Source organism: Malus sylvestris, chromosome 8, assembly GCF_916048215.2.
Source record: "Malus sylvestris chromosome 8, drMalSylv7.2, whole genome shotgun sequence".
In the NCBI taxonomy this organism is placed as follows: domain Eukaryota; kingdom Viridiplantae; phylum Streptophyta; class Magnoliopsida; order Rosales; family Rosaceae; genus Malus; species Malus sylvestris.
Genome location: NC_062267.1, coordinates 28,062,102 through 28,076,151, shown reverse-complemented (window position 1 = coordinate 28,076,151; position 14,050 = coordinate 28,062,102). Strand labels below are relative to the sequence as shown.

The following is a 14,050-nucleotide window of genomic DNA, read 5'->3' as shown; positions in this document are numbered from 1 at the left end:
TTCCAATCCGATAACATATTATGTGTAGAAAAAAAAACTTGGAGTTGATAATGTATTATTGAATACAGATCCCACGTGACGGTGATACCATTTCATTTGACGTCCTCCACAAGAAGGCGTCAAAGGTACCGCCAAGTGTCAGCGTTTCAGATCTTTCTCTCTCGCTCTCTGATTGAAATTGAAATAATCCAGAACCGCGTTAGAGCGCCACTCGACAGCAGAAGCTAGAAAACAAAGCAACCGTCAATGGCTGCCACACTTCCAACCCTCCAAGCTTCCAACTTGAGACTTTGATGCTGCATAGCATACCATACTATACTTGACGAAGAAGAAGAAGCAGCATCGGCAGCAAATCATGGACGCCGCCAAGCAATCCAAACGTCCGAAACCCAAACTCGAACGCCGAAACGCTAGCAAGAACATCGACTACGACGCCTCTACCTTCTCCCCTTCCTCTTATTCTCCTTCCTACTCCTCCTCGCACGGCCGTCAGTCCCCTCTCTCCGACCGAACCAGCTTCCGTGTCAGTGGCATCGACGGTGAATTCGACCTCATCTGCCGCAGCCTTGGCCTTTCCGGCCCCGAAGACTTCGCCATCCCAATCGCAGCGTGGGAGGCCCAGCGGGCCCGCATGACCCCTCGCTCTCGCCTCCGCGATCAGAATCGTCATCCTCAGTTGCGAGACAGAGCAAACGTTGACGTTTTGGAGAAGAAGTCCGAAGCTAGGGTTAGGCAGCTCGATAGTGAAATTAAGGCTTCGAGTTTGGCGGAATTTGGGGGAAATGTGAAAAATGGCGGTGCTGGTGGAGGAATTAAAGGTCCCCGCCCGCCTCCGGTTGTATTGAAATCATTTCCCCCCCTGGAGGACCACATTGGTGTAAATTCGCCGATTTGCGTTGGCGATATGAGCTTGGATGAAGAGGAGCTTGCAGTTAAAGCAAATGGCGAGAGGGAAGCGGTAAACGAAGCAAATGACGAGTGTAACTCATCTCCATCCAATGACAGTAATGATGATCAAAATGCAGATGACAGTGTTGGTTTTGTTGGCATTGTAAGATTGAACCCGGAGCCAATCCATAGTATTTTTTCTCCGAATGGGAAATTCAGGCGGAGTGTTTCGTCATCGTGGCAAAAGGGTCAGCTTTTGGGAAGTGGTTCTTATGGGACTGTGTATGAAGGCTTTACTGAGTAAGTGATCATCTTCCACCTCCATTTGTCCAAAATGTTTTTTAATATTTACTCTAGCTACCAAAACTTTATCAATTTTTGTTCCTGCCTTGTTGTTGGTGATTAGCACTATGTTTGATTTAAACCCAATATGAACAAGATTACTTTGAATTTGAAACAAAAATGAAAAAGAAATAACTATACTTTGGTAGGAGGCTGGGAATTCGTAGAAGAAATTAGCGCTAATGAATACAAACATAGGATATCAAGACTATTACCACTTTCATAACAAGGGAGACCACCATTCATGGTTAAAAGATTCTCATTTCTAATTGTATAGTTTCTTGTACTGCTATCCATTTACACACTTGTTTGTTTTTAATCTTTTGCATAATGTACCCGTAAAACCTTTGAGGTAGTCTCGAAAACCTTTATCCCTAGCATTTTCCTTTAGCATTTCCCAATTGACTTGCCATTTTATCCTACTTTTACTTTTCATGCTGTGCATTCCATTCTACTTTAGGCGTTTCCACTCAAAGCATTTAGAATTTTCTTAGCAAGAAATTGTAAAGTTAGAAAAAGGATGGAGAAGGTGAACTTGGGATTGCATTAAACTGGGTTGGTCTCTCTCTGTTTATGTGATGCTGCAATTGTTCTTTTGCAGTGATGGATTCTTTTTTGCTGTAAAGGAGGTTTCTTTACTGGATCAGGGGAGCCAGGGGAAGCAGAGCATAATCCAACTTGAGCAGGTCGAAAGAAGCAGTCTTGTTCTGCTTTTTCTTAGTTCAGCTGCAAATTACTATCTAATGGCATTATTTTGTTTTTCAAAAAAGAACATCTAATGGCATTATTAAATGATTGAAACTTCATTCAGCTGCATAACTTTTTTTCCTTACTTAGTAGATGCTATTTGTTTCCTGGAACCCTTAACCTTCTTCCTTCTAATACGATTATTGTTGTACAGGAGATTCATCTTTTAAGTCAGTTTGAACATGACAACATAGTTCAATATCTGGGCACGGACAAGGTATGCTTCTTTCTTTCTTGGTTTGCATTTCTATTTGGTTCCTGCCAGTTTGTTTAGTGGGAATTACAACTTTCTACTTATTGGGGAAGATTTATCTATTCGTTTTGCATGTGTTCTTGTTGTTGTAGTTAGTGCATGGGTATTTGTACTTGTATGTGTGTATGTATGTACATGTATTTGTAGAACCATAAAATGATCAATCTAACAAATGCTTCAGCAATGCAACTACTCAAGCTGCAATCATAAGATAACGTAGCTCGCTGTATTTCAATGTTAATTTAATATATTATTGAATTCTCCTGACTTGTACACTAATTGTTCATTGTAATCTTATTACAGGACGAAACTAAGCTCTATATCTTCCTTGAGCTTGTAACAAAAGGCTCACTTGCAAATCTATATCAAAAGTATCTCTTGAGGGATTCTCAAGTCTCTGTGTTTACATGGCAGATTTTAAGCGGGTTGACATATCTTCATGATCGTAATGTGGTTCACAGGTAATATATACTTTGGTACTGGAATTTTTGTATTGTGAACTTTCTTTCTTGTCTTTTTTGGTTACATTGGAAGGGATTGAACCATTGACCTATACGAATCTTAGTAGACAAAACTGTGAACAAGCAGTAGACCAAAATATAAGGGAGGGTTTGGGAAATGGGTTTGTATCATTAGGTACCCTATGTTTGGGTGAGGGCCTTCCAAATTCCAAGGCATTTAGGCAAAATGATGAAGAAATGGATCACAAAATGTTTGGTAGAAGGAAGTAGAAATACATTACAGAAGGCATGATAGAGGAACTTGCAAATGACTACTTGGAAGGAGTCATTTACAAGTCCCTATCACATACCTTTGTAATGATCATGAGGTGCATTTTCTAATTCCTCTTATCTAACTTTCTGTGATCCATGTTGTCATCGCTATTGCTAAAGCCCTTGAAATTTGGAAGTTCCTCACCCAAACATACCCTACAAGATTATGCAATTAGTTGGAACTGAATTACGCCCTAAAATCTTCGCATACAAATAATCGGATCCATCTCCTAGAATATAACTGTCTTCTTTAACACAAAATTATGAGAGCAACATTAAATATGTAGGTATACCCAATTTTGTATCTTGTCACTTTTGGTGAGAATGAATTAAAATCTCTCCCATCATATAATGTGAAACATTTTATGTGTATCAATACACACCAAAAGTTACAAGGAATAGAGTGATAGGAAAACATATTTGTCTGTAATTACATACAACATAAATGCCTATTTAGAGATAAGACACAAATACGTAAAAAATAACAAACCAAACAATCCTCATTTAACCTACATTTGTATAATTCCCTTGGACATATTTTTCTGCTTTCTAGACTATATGTTCCCTATATTGATATTGAACTTGTAGAAGATTAAAATTTGCTTCTATCGTCTATATTTATAAGATTTTTTTTTTCCAGGGATATCAAATGTGCTAATATATTGGTGGATGCAAGTGGATCTGTGAAACTTGCTGACTTTGGGTTAGCCAAGGTATAATTCCCAATACTAACCTCTCTCTCATGTTCATTTCATAGAACTTCTGTTTTATTGAAATATAAATTCATAGAATTTCTAATGCTGAATCATTCCACATTGGCCTTCTGTTTTTCTAGGCAACCAAATTTAATGACGTGAAGTCTTGCAAAGGGACTGCTTATTGGATGGCCCCTGAGGTTTGCCTCCTCTCTTTACGATAAATAAGTGTTTGTACACATCAGATTGGTATTTCAACAGACGCCTTGACATAGTAAAATTAGTATGATGTAGAGTAATTCATCTAGTTGTGATTATCCATATAGTTAGTGTAACTTCCATTGTTGTACTGAATATACTTTTATTTTATGACTAGGATCTCCCGAATTGAAATTAGGATTTAACTGTTATTGTCCCGTTACTCTTTGACGTACAAAACTTAATTTTCATCATTTACCTTGCAATAGAAAACTTAATGACATCTTTACATTTTGTTTTTCTGTTCTCATCCATAGATCAATTTTCTGTTGCAATGGTATAATTGGGAATTAGTTGCTCCGAGCATGCTTATCTGTTTCAGGGATTTTGAGTTAACCTGTTGACCAGTAAGCTGTAAAATTGTAGGTTGTTAATCTAAGGAATCGTGGCTATGGGCTTGCAGCTGATATATGGAGCCTTGGATGCGCTGTGTTAGAGATGTTAACCCGCCAGCCTCCATACTCTCACCTGGAAGGCGTATGTTCAACATTTCTGCACATTGAATGCTAATCTTTTACTTTTTCCTTAGTATAAGAAATGCATAACAATATGCCCACATTACATTTTGACCTAGATCATTGGATGTAGGAGCCAACCTCATGCCACACATCCCCCACCGTGTGATTTTACCCGGATCATCTTACTTGTACTCTGCCTTTGTGCTACTTATTAACAATATGTTATTTACTCTTCCACGTAACTCGATTACCATCAATGACATCTTAGCTCTGAAAGCTCTTAGAAGTACCAGTTTCCTTTATGCCCATTCCTAAATTCCTTAATCAAGTGTTTACCCCTCATAAAACCTGAATCCAGTGATTTCTTGTCAGACATCAGTGAAGATTAGGGTAGCTTTAGTATTCTTAATCAATTTGGACCGTCACTCATGTGAGAAGGCTAAGACATATGAAAGACGTGGTAGATCACTAGATTGTCCCCTGTGGAGTCATTTAAGAATCTGAGAAAAATCATGGTCTTGTTTGTGTTGATTGGCAGATGCAAGCTTTATTTCAGATTGGCCAGGGTGAACCTCCTCCAGTTCCTGATACCTTATCAAGAGATGCACGGGATTTCATTCTGAAATGTTTGCAAGTTAACCCTAATAGTCGACCTACTGCGGCTCAGCTATTGAACCATCCGTTTGTGAAAAGGCCACTCCACGCTTCCTCTGTCCCAGCTTCTCCTCATTGCAACAGTTTACGTTCATGAATGCTTTGGTCAACCAACCTTCATTGATATCATAAGGTAATATAGAGGAACTGGTACTGCAAGTTACTGCCCTTCATATGTGCTTAGTGTTTGAATCTATATACATCGTCAATCCTTGGTAGAACATTAGCTTCCACGAACGTGGTTTTGGGAAGGGGATATGCTTCCAATATTTTCACAATGACGCGAATGGCTTGCTAATCAAACAAAGCATCTCTTGGTCCTTGTGTCCGTCCACAGTATTAGGGACTTGAAGGACCAGAGAAACTCAGCCAAGGAGATGAACTGTGTGCATAACCTTCCATCCGTTGCCCGCATTAGTCACTGAACTGGTTGGTCCTCATCTACTGCGGATGACAAAACTGACCCTGAATGCTTGAAACGGATGTATGGTAGTCGACAAGTTTGCAAGCAATATCACGGGTACTTGTAGAATATTTACAGGGCAAGTTGTTTTACAGGAGCTACCTTGTTTCTGGGGGGAATTAATTGTAATTAGAACAGAAGATGATCAAGCACATTTTGTAGCAGATTATCGACTTGCTGTACATAACTTTTGTAATAACCTGGTGGAAACAACTCAATTGAATATGAGATTCGTTGGATTCACATCGAGCCCGTTCCTGATTAGTAGAACTAATCAAAACAGTAACAAAGAAAGATCAAAAGATAAATTCAGATGACAGCTAATTACCCATCAGTTGAAATCACGGTGCTTTCAGCACGAGAGTATAAAACCGGTAAGCAGCAAGGCAGGGAATCAAGTATGACGGCCTATTGGAGTGCTGTTTCCGATTGCTGGTTTGCATCCGACAGAAAACCAAATTGCGATTGCAAGCAACTTTTGTGAGTGTCTGATACAGCAACAGCTGTTTCTGAGACATCTCTCTTCATTTCGAAAATCTTAGACTGCACATATTCTTTGTACTTCGAGACTGAGTCAATTACCGCCATGAGTCCATAAGCGCACGTCTGAGTTTCTTCTTCAGTTTGTTTGATTGCATCCTGCAATTTCAGTTTGGAGGTCTGCAAGAACAATGAGATTCGTTATGATATCAAACTTAAATTGATGACCATAATTTAAAAACAAACCTTCAGAATCTCTTCTGCTTCTCTTTGCACAATATCCAAGTTACGAGTCTCCCGTTCAACATCTTCCATCAAGTTTCTAGCTTCGGCTGCACATCTGGAAGTGTATTCCTGTGTCTCTTTCTTCAACAAGTTCAGTTGAGCTTCCACCTAACGGGTAAATTATACACAAGTAAAATATAAAGTCAAAACAAAATCTTTGTAAAATTGTGTTTCTTTCCCAAGGTTCAAACCTTACTGGAGCGATAACCAATTATAGAAACTGAGGTCATGTATCACAACAGGTCTACAGTTTCGAAGTCTGACCCTTAAACACCTTAAGGGGGTGTTTGTTTGCCTTCTTTAGCTCTCACTGGACTGGCTTAAGTTAAAAGTTAGTGCAATCCGTGTTTGTTCACTGGCGGGACCAAGTTAAATAGGACAAAGGAGGACTTGCCTCGACTAAATCCCTCACTAGGAGGTCTTTGCGAGGCCCCCCTAAAACAACGGGATTGCTAGTCCCGTCTCCCTCGTCTGCGAGCAGCATCCTACGAACCCACATGAGCAGCATCAACCCCCCTTCTCCAGTGACCAAACCAAAAACGGTTGTCGCCGATCTCTATCGTCCTGCAAACCCAGCGCCCTTTTGGCATCTGGGTCGGTGATTTGGGATTTTTTGCCATCTGGGTCAACCCGAACGACGAAAAAGATGAAGGAGAGAAAGAATATTTCTTGCCTCTTTAGTTTCAATGGTGCATACTGAAACAGCAACCTCCTCCTGAGATTTCTCACAATCTGAAGTCTCGACTTTCGCAGCGGACGACATCGTTTTACGGTGATGATGAACTAGCGGAGAGTGTTGAAGTCCGTGCAGGCCTTAGCGGCCCACATCCTCCTCTTCTCCTTTACGCTACTGCTCGTCCTCAAGCTATACGGCGTCGCCGCCTCCTACTATTGGTTATCCGTTTACTCTCCCTCCCCCTCTCTCTCTCTCTTTCTTTCTTTGCTCAAATTTTCAGCTCTAACTTTTGTTTAATTTGAATGGAATTGTCAAATTTTAGGGTGGGAAAGTTTGGGAATTTTGTTGGATTGATGAGGCAGGTGATGGGTTTTGTTTGGTCTGATGGAAAATTGGTTTGCATGTGAACTGTGTATATTTGTGATCGAGAAGAAAAGGAAAAAGGAGTTGGACGGGAAAAGAAAATGGAAGAGACGTAGAAAAAGGAGGAGAGATAGTTTGAACAAAGACAATGGAGAGACAGATAGAGTACTTTGTTTTTGGAAAAAAAAAAAAGGAAAATTAATTTTTTATCATGCTTCTTAGTCCGATACTACCAAACATTTCACTAAGCTAATCTAGCTTAGTTTAGTCTAAACCAGTCTAACTTAATTCTTGAAGCTAGTCAAGTCCGAGACATTCCGGTGCAACAAACGCACCCTAAGATGCTATAATAGTCAGGGTGATTTCCAAGTGTCAAACCATATGATCAATTACCTTTACAGTTGATATTTTACTTTGTAAAACATACACCAGTTATCGAGTTCATAAGGTTAAATTAACGAAATAACTCATTCCCTTCCTATGCACAACAAAGAAAGTAATATGTCTAAGACTTAATCTTGATCCACTTACTTCGCTGATATGAGATTGAAGCGTCGCTATAAAATTTCGTTTGCCCTCAATCTGAGCAGAAAGTTCACTCGACTGTTTCTGAAGGGAGATCAAGTCTTCCAGTTTTTCCACAGAGCTTTTCTTTATACCTTCTGAGTAGGCGTCAAGCGCAGGCTTTAAAGTTGATTTGTAGTCGATCCCCATAATCTCAGCTGGCGTCGATCCCTTAGCATTCAATAAATACTGAAATCCATTACCAAGTTTCAACCTGCTACCACCAAAGAAAGAGAGAAATTGCAATGCATACAAAGATTATTAAATTTGTCAAAACTTGTACCGTCAACTGTCATAAGACAGCGAGCAATTCAAACAAATATAAACAAGTAGGCAAACAACGTCAAACAAATCACTAGCCATGACAAAGAGTTAATTGGCAAGCAAAATTGGATCAACATATCATTGTAATGCACTATCGATGTCAATGATATGCACCCCGAAACAATCACACAAAGAAATTACATTTCTATATCTAAGACATCAATTGGCAAGAAAAGAAGATCACATGACAGGGAGGACAAACCTCCTCATGGCCTGGTTGCAGTCCATGGCCACAGCCTCAAGGTCCTTAAACTTATGGCTAAGCATGGTATCAATTTCCCAAGCCTTCTCCTCCCAAGCATTCCTTTCGAGCTCGGCTTCCCCAATATCCCTCTCCACAGCCTGCAACTCCCTCTTCATTCTATCCACATCCCTGGCATTGAAGGTCTGCAATTCCACCCTCTTATTCAACTCCGCATTCTCTTGGCAAATCCTCTTATTATCCACCACTTTGGCCTCCAATTCCTTCTCTCTCCCCTCCAACACTGCCTCCAAATTCGCGATACTTTTCTCCAGATTCCCTATGATTTCATTAAACTTGACCACATCCCCCTCCAACAAACCCCTCTCCTTCTCCAGCGCCTCCCTCCTGGACGGCTCAGACCGCATTGTTTCCACCCTCACCTGCAGCTCCGTAGCGGTTGCCTCCAAAACCCTGACATTCTCCTCCGCATTCTCCTTCTCCCTATCCAACTTGTCCAAGAAATCCCGGTCCAAGGCCTCCACCGCGTCATCGTTGCCATGTATATAATGCAAGTAGCTCTCCAGGGCGTAAGCGGACATGGCATTGTTCTCGACGAAGGCCCGGGAATCCGCGGCGAGATGGTCGGTGTAGAGCACAATCTGGAAGACCCAGTGGATGACGGCGAGCAGAGTGGGCCACTGGTGGGCGTTGACGGTGGGGTTTCGGAGCAAGGACTTGTTGGGCTTGAAGGGGCATTTCAGGAACTTGAGGAGGAGGGGGAGGTCGTCCTCGAGCTTGGGCGAAGGGTACTCGAGGCGGGCGAGGAGGAATTTCAGGGTTTCGGTGATTTCCCGGGCGGAGGGGATCGGGAATTTGAGGGAGAATTGGAGGGAGTGGGAGGAAAGGTAGGAATTGATGGCGGAGACGGTGGACTGCTGAAAAGAGCGGTCTTTGTACAGGTCGAGGGCTGCGGTGGTGGGACCCATGCCCACCGAGGAAGGGCGGCTGCTTGCGAAGCTGGCATCGGAGTCTCGTTGGAGGCGGAAGTGGTCCAGCGGCGTCGCTGGTGGTGGCCGTGGGTTGAACGACTCCCTTGCTCGGCCGCGGCTTCTGCCTCTCATCTTTCTTTCCCTCTCTTCTCTTTCAAATTTCGGACTGCGTTTCCCGCTCCTCCGAGTAGTGGTAAGGACTAGCGAAAGACTCTGTATTCAAAAGGAGAAATGGTCTCGCTCTCCGGACCATGTGATCTAAGCCGTCCACTCCAGATCGTGTGGCCTCCAATTGGTTTTACTGGTACATCCACCATGTGATCTAAGCCGTCCACTCCAAATCTGTGGCCAAGAATTCTTGTAATGGAATAAAACTTGGTACAATTTTTAATTAAAGATGTATTGCTGAAGCTTTTGGTATTGGGGTTTATTTTATTTTAAGGGCTTATAGCGATTGTTGTGAATATATAATATACAATTAATTATTTTCCTTATTTAATATTTAATAGAAATACACATTGAATTTCGGACCACAAGACTTCAGTTCGGTGCTTGTTTACATTTGGACAATGAAATGTTGCTTTCTTTTCTTCTTTTGGTACCTTCTTAGTATTTTCTTGTATTTTAATTCAAATTTTGCATCATTGAATATTTGTATTTAGTTTAACTTTAAAACGAAGATTAATTTGTGGAGTTGAATTTAAGTTTTGACTAATTTATGAAATTGAAGTTAACTAGCTTTGATGCTATTTAACTTTTTTTTAGTACAAAAGAAAAAACAAAATAGAATCAAAGCTAGTTAACTTCAAACTAAGTTGCAAATGACCCTTTACCATAGTGGTGGAAATGTGTTGTGTCCTTGCATGACGGCGTGAGTTCGAACCTTGTCGGTGGCTAAGTTAACATTTAACTTACTAACGTTATCATTTCTCTCAGAAAAAAACTTCAACTAAGTTGTTATATATTTGAACTCAAAAAAGTTGGACAAAGTTTGATTTATTTATAAAATTTAAGATGACTAGATTTGATCCTATTTGGCTTAAATTTTTAAGAACTCTAGCAAACTAAGTTGTTACAGGGTTAATCTCAAACAAGTTGGACGATTTGAATCCAACTCGAATGTAAACTCGAACTCAACTAAACTTATTATTTGCCTCGAATGAATCCAAATCAAACTCAACCTGAATCTGAACCTGAATCACAAAAATTGAGTTAGGATTGGGTTTGCCTTCCAATCGGCCAACCCGCCGAGTTTCACCCCCATGTGAATTGTGAATCTTAGAACGTGGATAGACATTTACGGAAAGAGATTCTTTTCAGATCTCTTCCACTAAGACCACCGGATCAAGTGATCCGGATCTTTGAAATTTCATCAAACGGTCAAAAATTATTATAACTTTTAAGTAATCAAAACAAGTGAGTCGTTGGATGAAATTTAAAAAACTTGAATAATTTAATCGGATGATCTTAGTGAAAGGGATTTCAGATATTTACCACATAGCACGACGGTGCGTGACAACGTGACTGCTTTAAACCAGTGAAACTGAGCGTGCTCGCCAGCCGCCCCAGCAGCGCGTGGATTCCAAATCAAAGCAGCTGGCCCACGTCTCCAATCACAAATCAGAGGAGAGAGAAAATGAGGAAGGAAGGAGAGAGATAGAGTAGCGTAGAAATAACTCGAAATTGACGAGAAGCTTGGAGCTTTCTCTCTCCTCCTTTCTCTCTCTAGAAAATTAAATAAACCTCGCGACTACGAACAGCTTTTGTGATTATTTGCTTTTCATTTCGCTGCCTCCCGCCCTCTCCCGCCTATCCCTCAATCGCTTATTCGCTTCGCCTCCTCTGAAACCCTAATTCCCTTCTTCTCTCCCAAATCCAAAATCCATATCCAAATTGCTCCGACTCCGACCCGCTTTAACGTCTCTGAAGTTTCAACACTCGAATAGTACATATATATTTCTGGTGCGATTGCTAAGCTTTTTCAGTTTCTCTCTTATCAGATGGTTTTGTTCTTCCTTCATTCTTGAGCTTGAGAGTCTGTTTGGTTGCCGGGAAATGTTTGAAAAATCATGGAAAATCATTCAGTTATGTAGTTATTCTCTCTTCCTTCTGTTTTTCATTTTTGTTTTCTTTTCAAATAAAAAAATTGGAAAATTGGAATTTTGAAAGCTGGGTTATCCTTTGCGTGCAAAATTGAGCAACCACAAGTTTTCGACTTTCATTTCTGAGCAAAATTGGAGATTTTCACTTTTTTTCTTTGGATTTTTACATAAGATTCTTAATTTAGTTAAATTTGAATATTAATTAATATTTTTGTGGATCTCTCTCAAATGGATGAAGGGTCAGCTGCCATGTGCTTTGCTTCAAGCTTTGGGTTGTTATTTGATTAATTTATTAACTTCTTAAACACGTTGGTCTGTGTATAAATCTCTGACCTGTTTCTGTTTCTCTTGCCATTGTACGCAACTGACTTATTTTGGATCCGGAATTGCTCTGACCGCGGCTCAGGTGAGGCTTTCTGGTTGTCAGTTTCAATTGCGAAAGATTATATCTTTAGCTGGAATGAAATGCGTGTGTTTCTGGGTATAATTGGCTCGAATGCTTCGAATCAAGACTCAAGCTGTTTCTGGCTTTGCCCAAGTTTTTAATCTTCACTAATCACATAGTTTTTGGTGATATCTATTTACTTTAGTAGTTCAATCATTCAAGATTCAATTTCATACTAGTGTCTATGCAATTGTGTATTTTTTCTTGGTTATCACTGATCAGAGAGTTGATCTCAGGGGTTCTTTGTTCTTTCTTCATAGGGTTTGATAGTTGATTTAAAATTCAAGGCTTATCGTCCTAGTTTAGAATTCAATTGCTACAATAAATTTGCTAGTGTATTTAGGAAAATGGGTTTTTATCACAAACAATCCTTTATGTTTTACCAACTCATCAGTTTGGTCTTTTATGTATTGACTCACACATCGATGTAGTCCTTACTGTAAGAATCCTTTAAAATTTCTGTTAAGATGCTTCCATGTGTACTTTTTGACCACTTGTATGGTGTGTTTATGAGATAACCTGATCTTAAAATTGGTGATTGAAATGTGTACTATGGATTCTTTTTGAATTTAAAGTTCTGATATATTGTTTTTCTTTGAGACTTTGACAATTGAAGAACAGGATTGGCATCTGCAGTAATAGGGTGAACTTTATTCTATTAACGTTGGTGTGGAAGTTCCTGGTTTTTGTCCTGTGTTGTATATGTGTGTGTATTTGTAGCTGAATAATTTTAAAGTTCCATGTATGTATATCTGGACTGTCATGGTTCTGGTATAACTTTTGCAATGTTATTTGCAGGTAGATATTAGAAATGGCAAAAGGTAGCCGGGGACGACGCAGGATTGCTTCCCGACGATACAGACCGACTCCATATCCATTGCGGAACAGTCAAGATATATTGGAGGATCTGTGCTCGAAGAAATGCAGAGATTTGGAAAAAAAAGACTGGGAGGATGCAACATGTTCCGTGTGCATGGAGTATCCTCACAATGCTGTTCTTCTCCTTTGTTCTTCTCATGACAAGGGTTGCCGTCCCTACATGTGTGGAACTAGTTTCCGACATTCCAATTGTCTTGGCCAGTACAAGAAAGCTTATACTAAAATTGTGCCATCTGATCTTGGACAACCATTGCTTGGCTCCAACAACGATCCAATTGTGGTACCAGATGCTGGATGGCCAGTACAAAAGTGTGAAGTCACAGAACTTGCATGCCCCCTCTGTAGGGGCCAGGTGAAGGGCTGGACTGTTCTTGAACCAGCACGAGATTATCTAAATACAAAAAGGAGAAGCTGCATGCAAGAAAATTGTTCATTTGTCGGAAATTACAAGGAGCTTAAAAGGCATGTGAAGGAAGAGCACCCCTCTGCGCGCCCACGAGAAGTGGATCCAGACCTTGAACAGAAATGGAGAAGTCTTGAACATGAGCGTGAGACGAACGATCTGATGAGCACAATCCAGTCTTCCATGCCAGGTGCAATGGTTTTTGGAGATTATGTAATAGAAAGAAATAATTATGGTTTGGATACGGACGAAGAGGATGGTGGCTTTAATGCAGATGCTCCAGAAAGAAATGGGGGGTTCGGGCTGGGATTCGATGGCAATCTGGTGAACTTCTTTTTCCTATTACATGCATTTGGGCCATCAAGGACTGACCTGACAAGACGTCTAAGACCGCCTGAGGGGGCCTTCCACCACTCATTGGACAATAGTGCTGCTGGCATCCGGCACACAACTCCTGTTGGCGGTTTGGATTCCTCTGATCAAGATGAAGAGAATGATAGTGATGGTGATGACGACGGCGGTGGTATGTCATTGGCGAGCCGCCTTCGTCGTCATGGCAGGGTGTTGTTGGGACGTTCTGGGAGGAGACGTATGCGTAGAGAAGGAAACAGCGATGAAAGATAAGGAAGTTAGGAACACTTGTTTAGGCACACAAATTTAGTAGTGATTGCACAAAAACAGAAGTTATGATTTTAACTTTCTCGGATTTGCATTGGCTTTAAGTCTCATTGAAATTGAATAGCTGTAAAAAAGGAAAATGGAGATAAGTTGTTCCTTTTCCCTTTGTTCTGTTGTGTAATATATTTTCAAAATCTAATTTTACTT

General features: G+C 40.5%; 3 protein-coding genes across 11 annotated transcripts; 2 read left to right on the top strand and 1 right to left on the bottom strand.

The window, feature by feature from the left end:
* Positions 1-130: 130 nt before the first annotated feature.
* On the top strand, positions 131-5,774 carry LOC126632352 (mitogen-activated protein kinase kinase kinase 1-like). The gene is made up of 8 exons (XM_050302734.1): positions 131-1,188; positions 1,832-1,916; positions 2,132-2,194; positions 2,534-2,691; positions 3,644-3,716; positions 3,839-3,898; positions 4,323-4,433; positions 4,953-5,774. The coding sequence occupies exons 1-8, from the start codon at positions 356-358 to the stop codon at positions 5,163-5,165; spliced, it is 1,596 nt and encodes a 531-aa protein (XP_050158691.1). The 5' UTR covers positions 131-355; the 3' UTR covers positions 5,166-5,774.
* Positions 5,736-9,592, bottom strand: LOC126632351 (kinetochore protein NDC80 homolog). Its single transcript, XM_050302733.1, has 4 exons — positions 8,426-9,592; positions 7,867-8,113; positions 6,258-6,404; positions 5,736-6,191 (listed from the first exon to the last, which is right to left on the bottom strand). Exons 1-4 carry the CDS (start codon positions 9,526-9,528, stop codon positions 5,940-5,942), a joined length of 1,749 nt encoding a protein of 582 aa, XP_050158690.1. The 5' UTR covers positions 9,529-9,592; the 3' UTR covers positions 5,736-5,939.
* Positions 9,593-11,070: 1,478 nt separating this feature from the next.
* On the top strand, positions 11,071-14,050 carry LOC126632968 (uncharacterized). Of its 9 annotated transcripts, none has more exons than XM_050303512.1 (3): positions 11,071-11,341; positions 11,905-11,979; positions 12,742-14,050. In XM_050303512.1, the coding sequence occupies exon 3, from the start codon at positions 12,755-12,757 to the stop codon at positions 13,847-13,849; it is 1,095 nt and encodes a 364-aa protein (XP_050159469.1). In that variant the 5' UTR covers positions 11,071-11,341; positions 11,905-11,979; positions 12,742-12,754; the 3' UTR covers positions 13,850-14,050. The 9 variants fall into 9 exon arrangements, with proteins under 9 accessions (XP_050159469.1, XP_050159468.1, XP_050159470.1 ...); XM_050303511.1 differs by having other exon boundaries at positions 11,071-11,358; XM_050303513.1 differs by lacking the exon at positions 11,905-11,979 and having other exon boundaries at positions 12,746-14,050.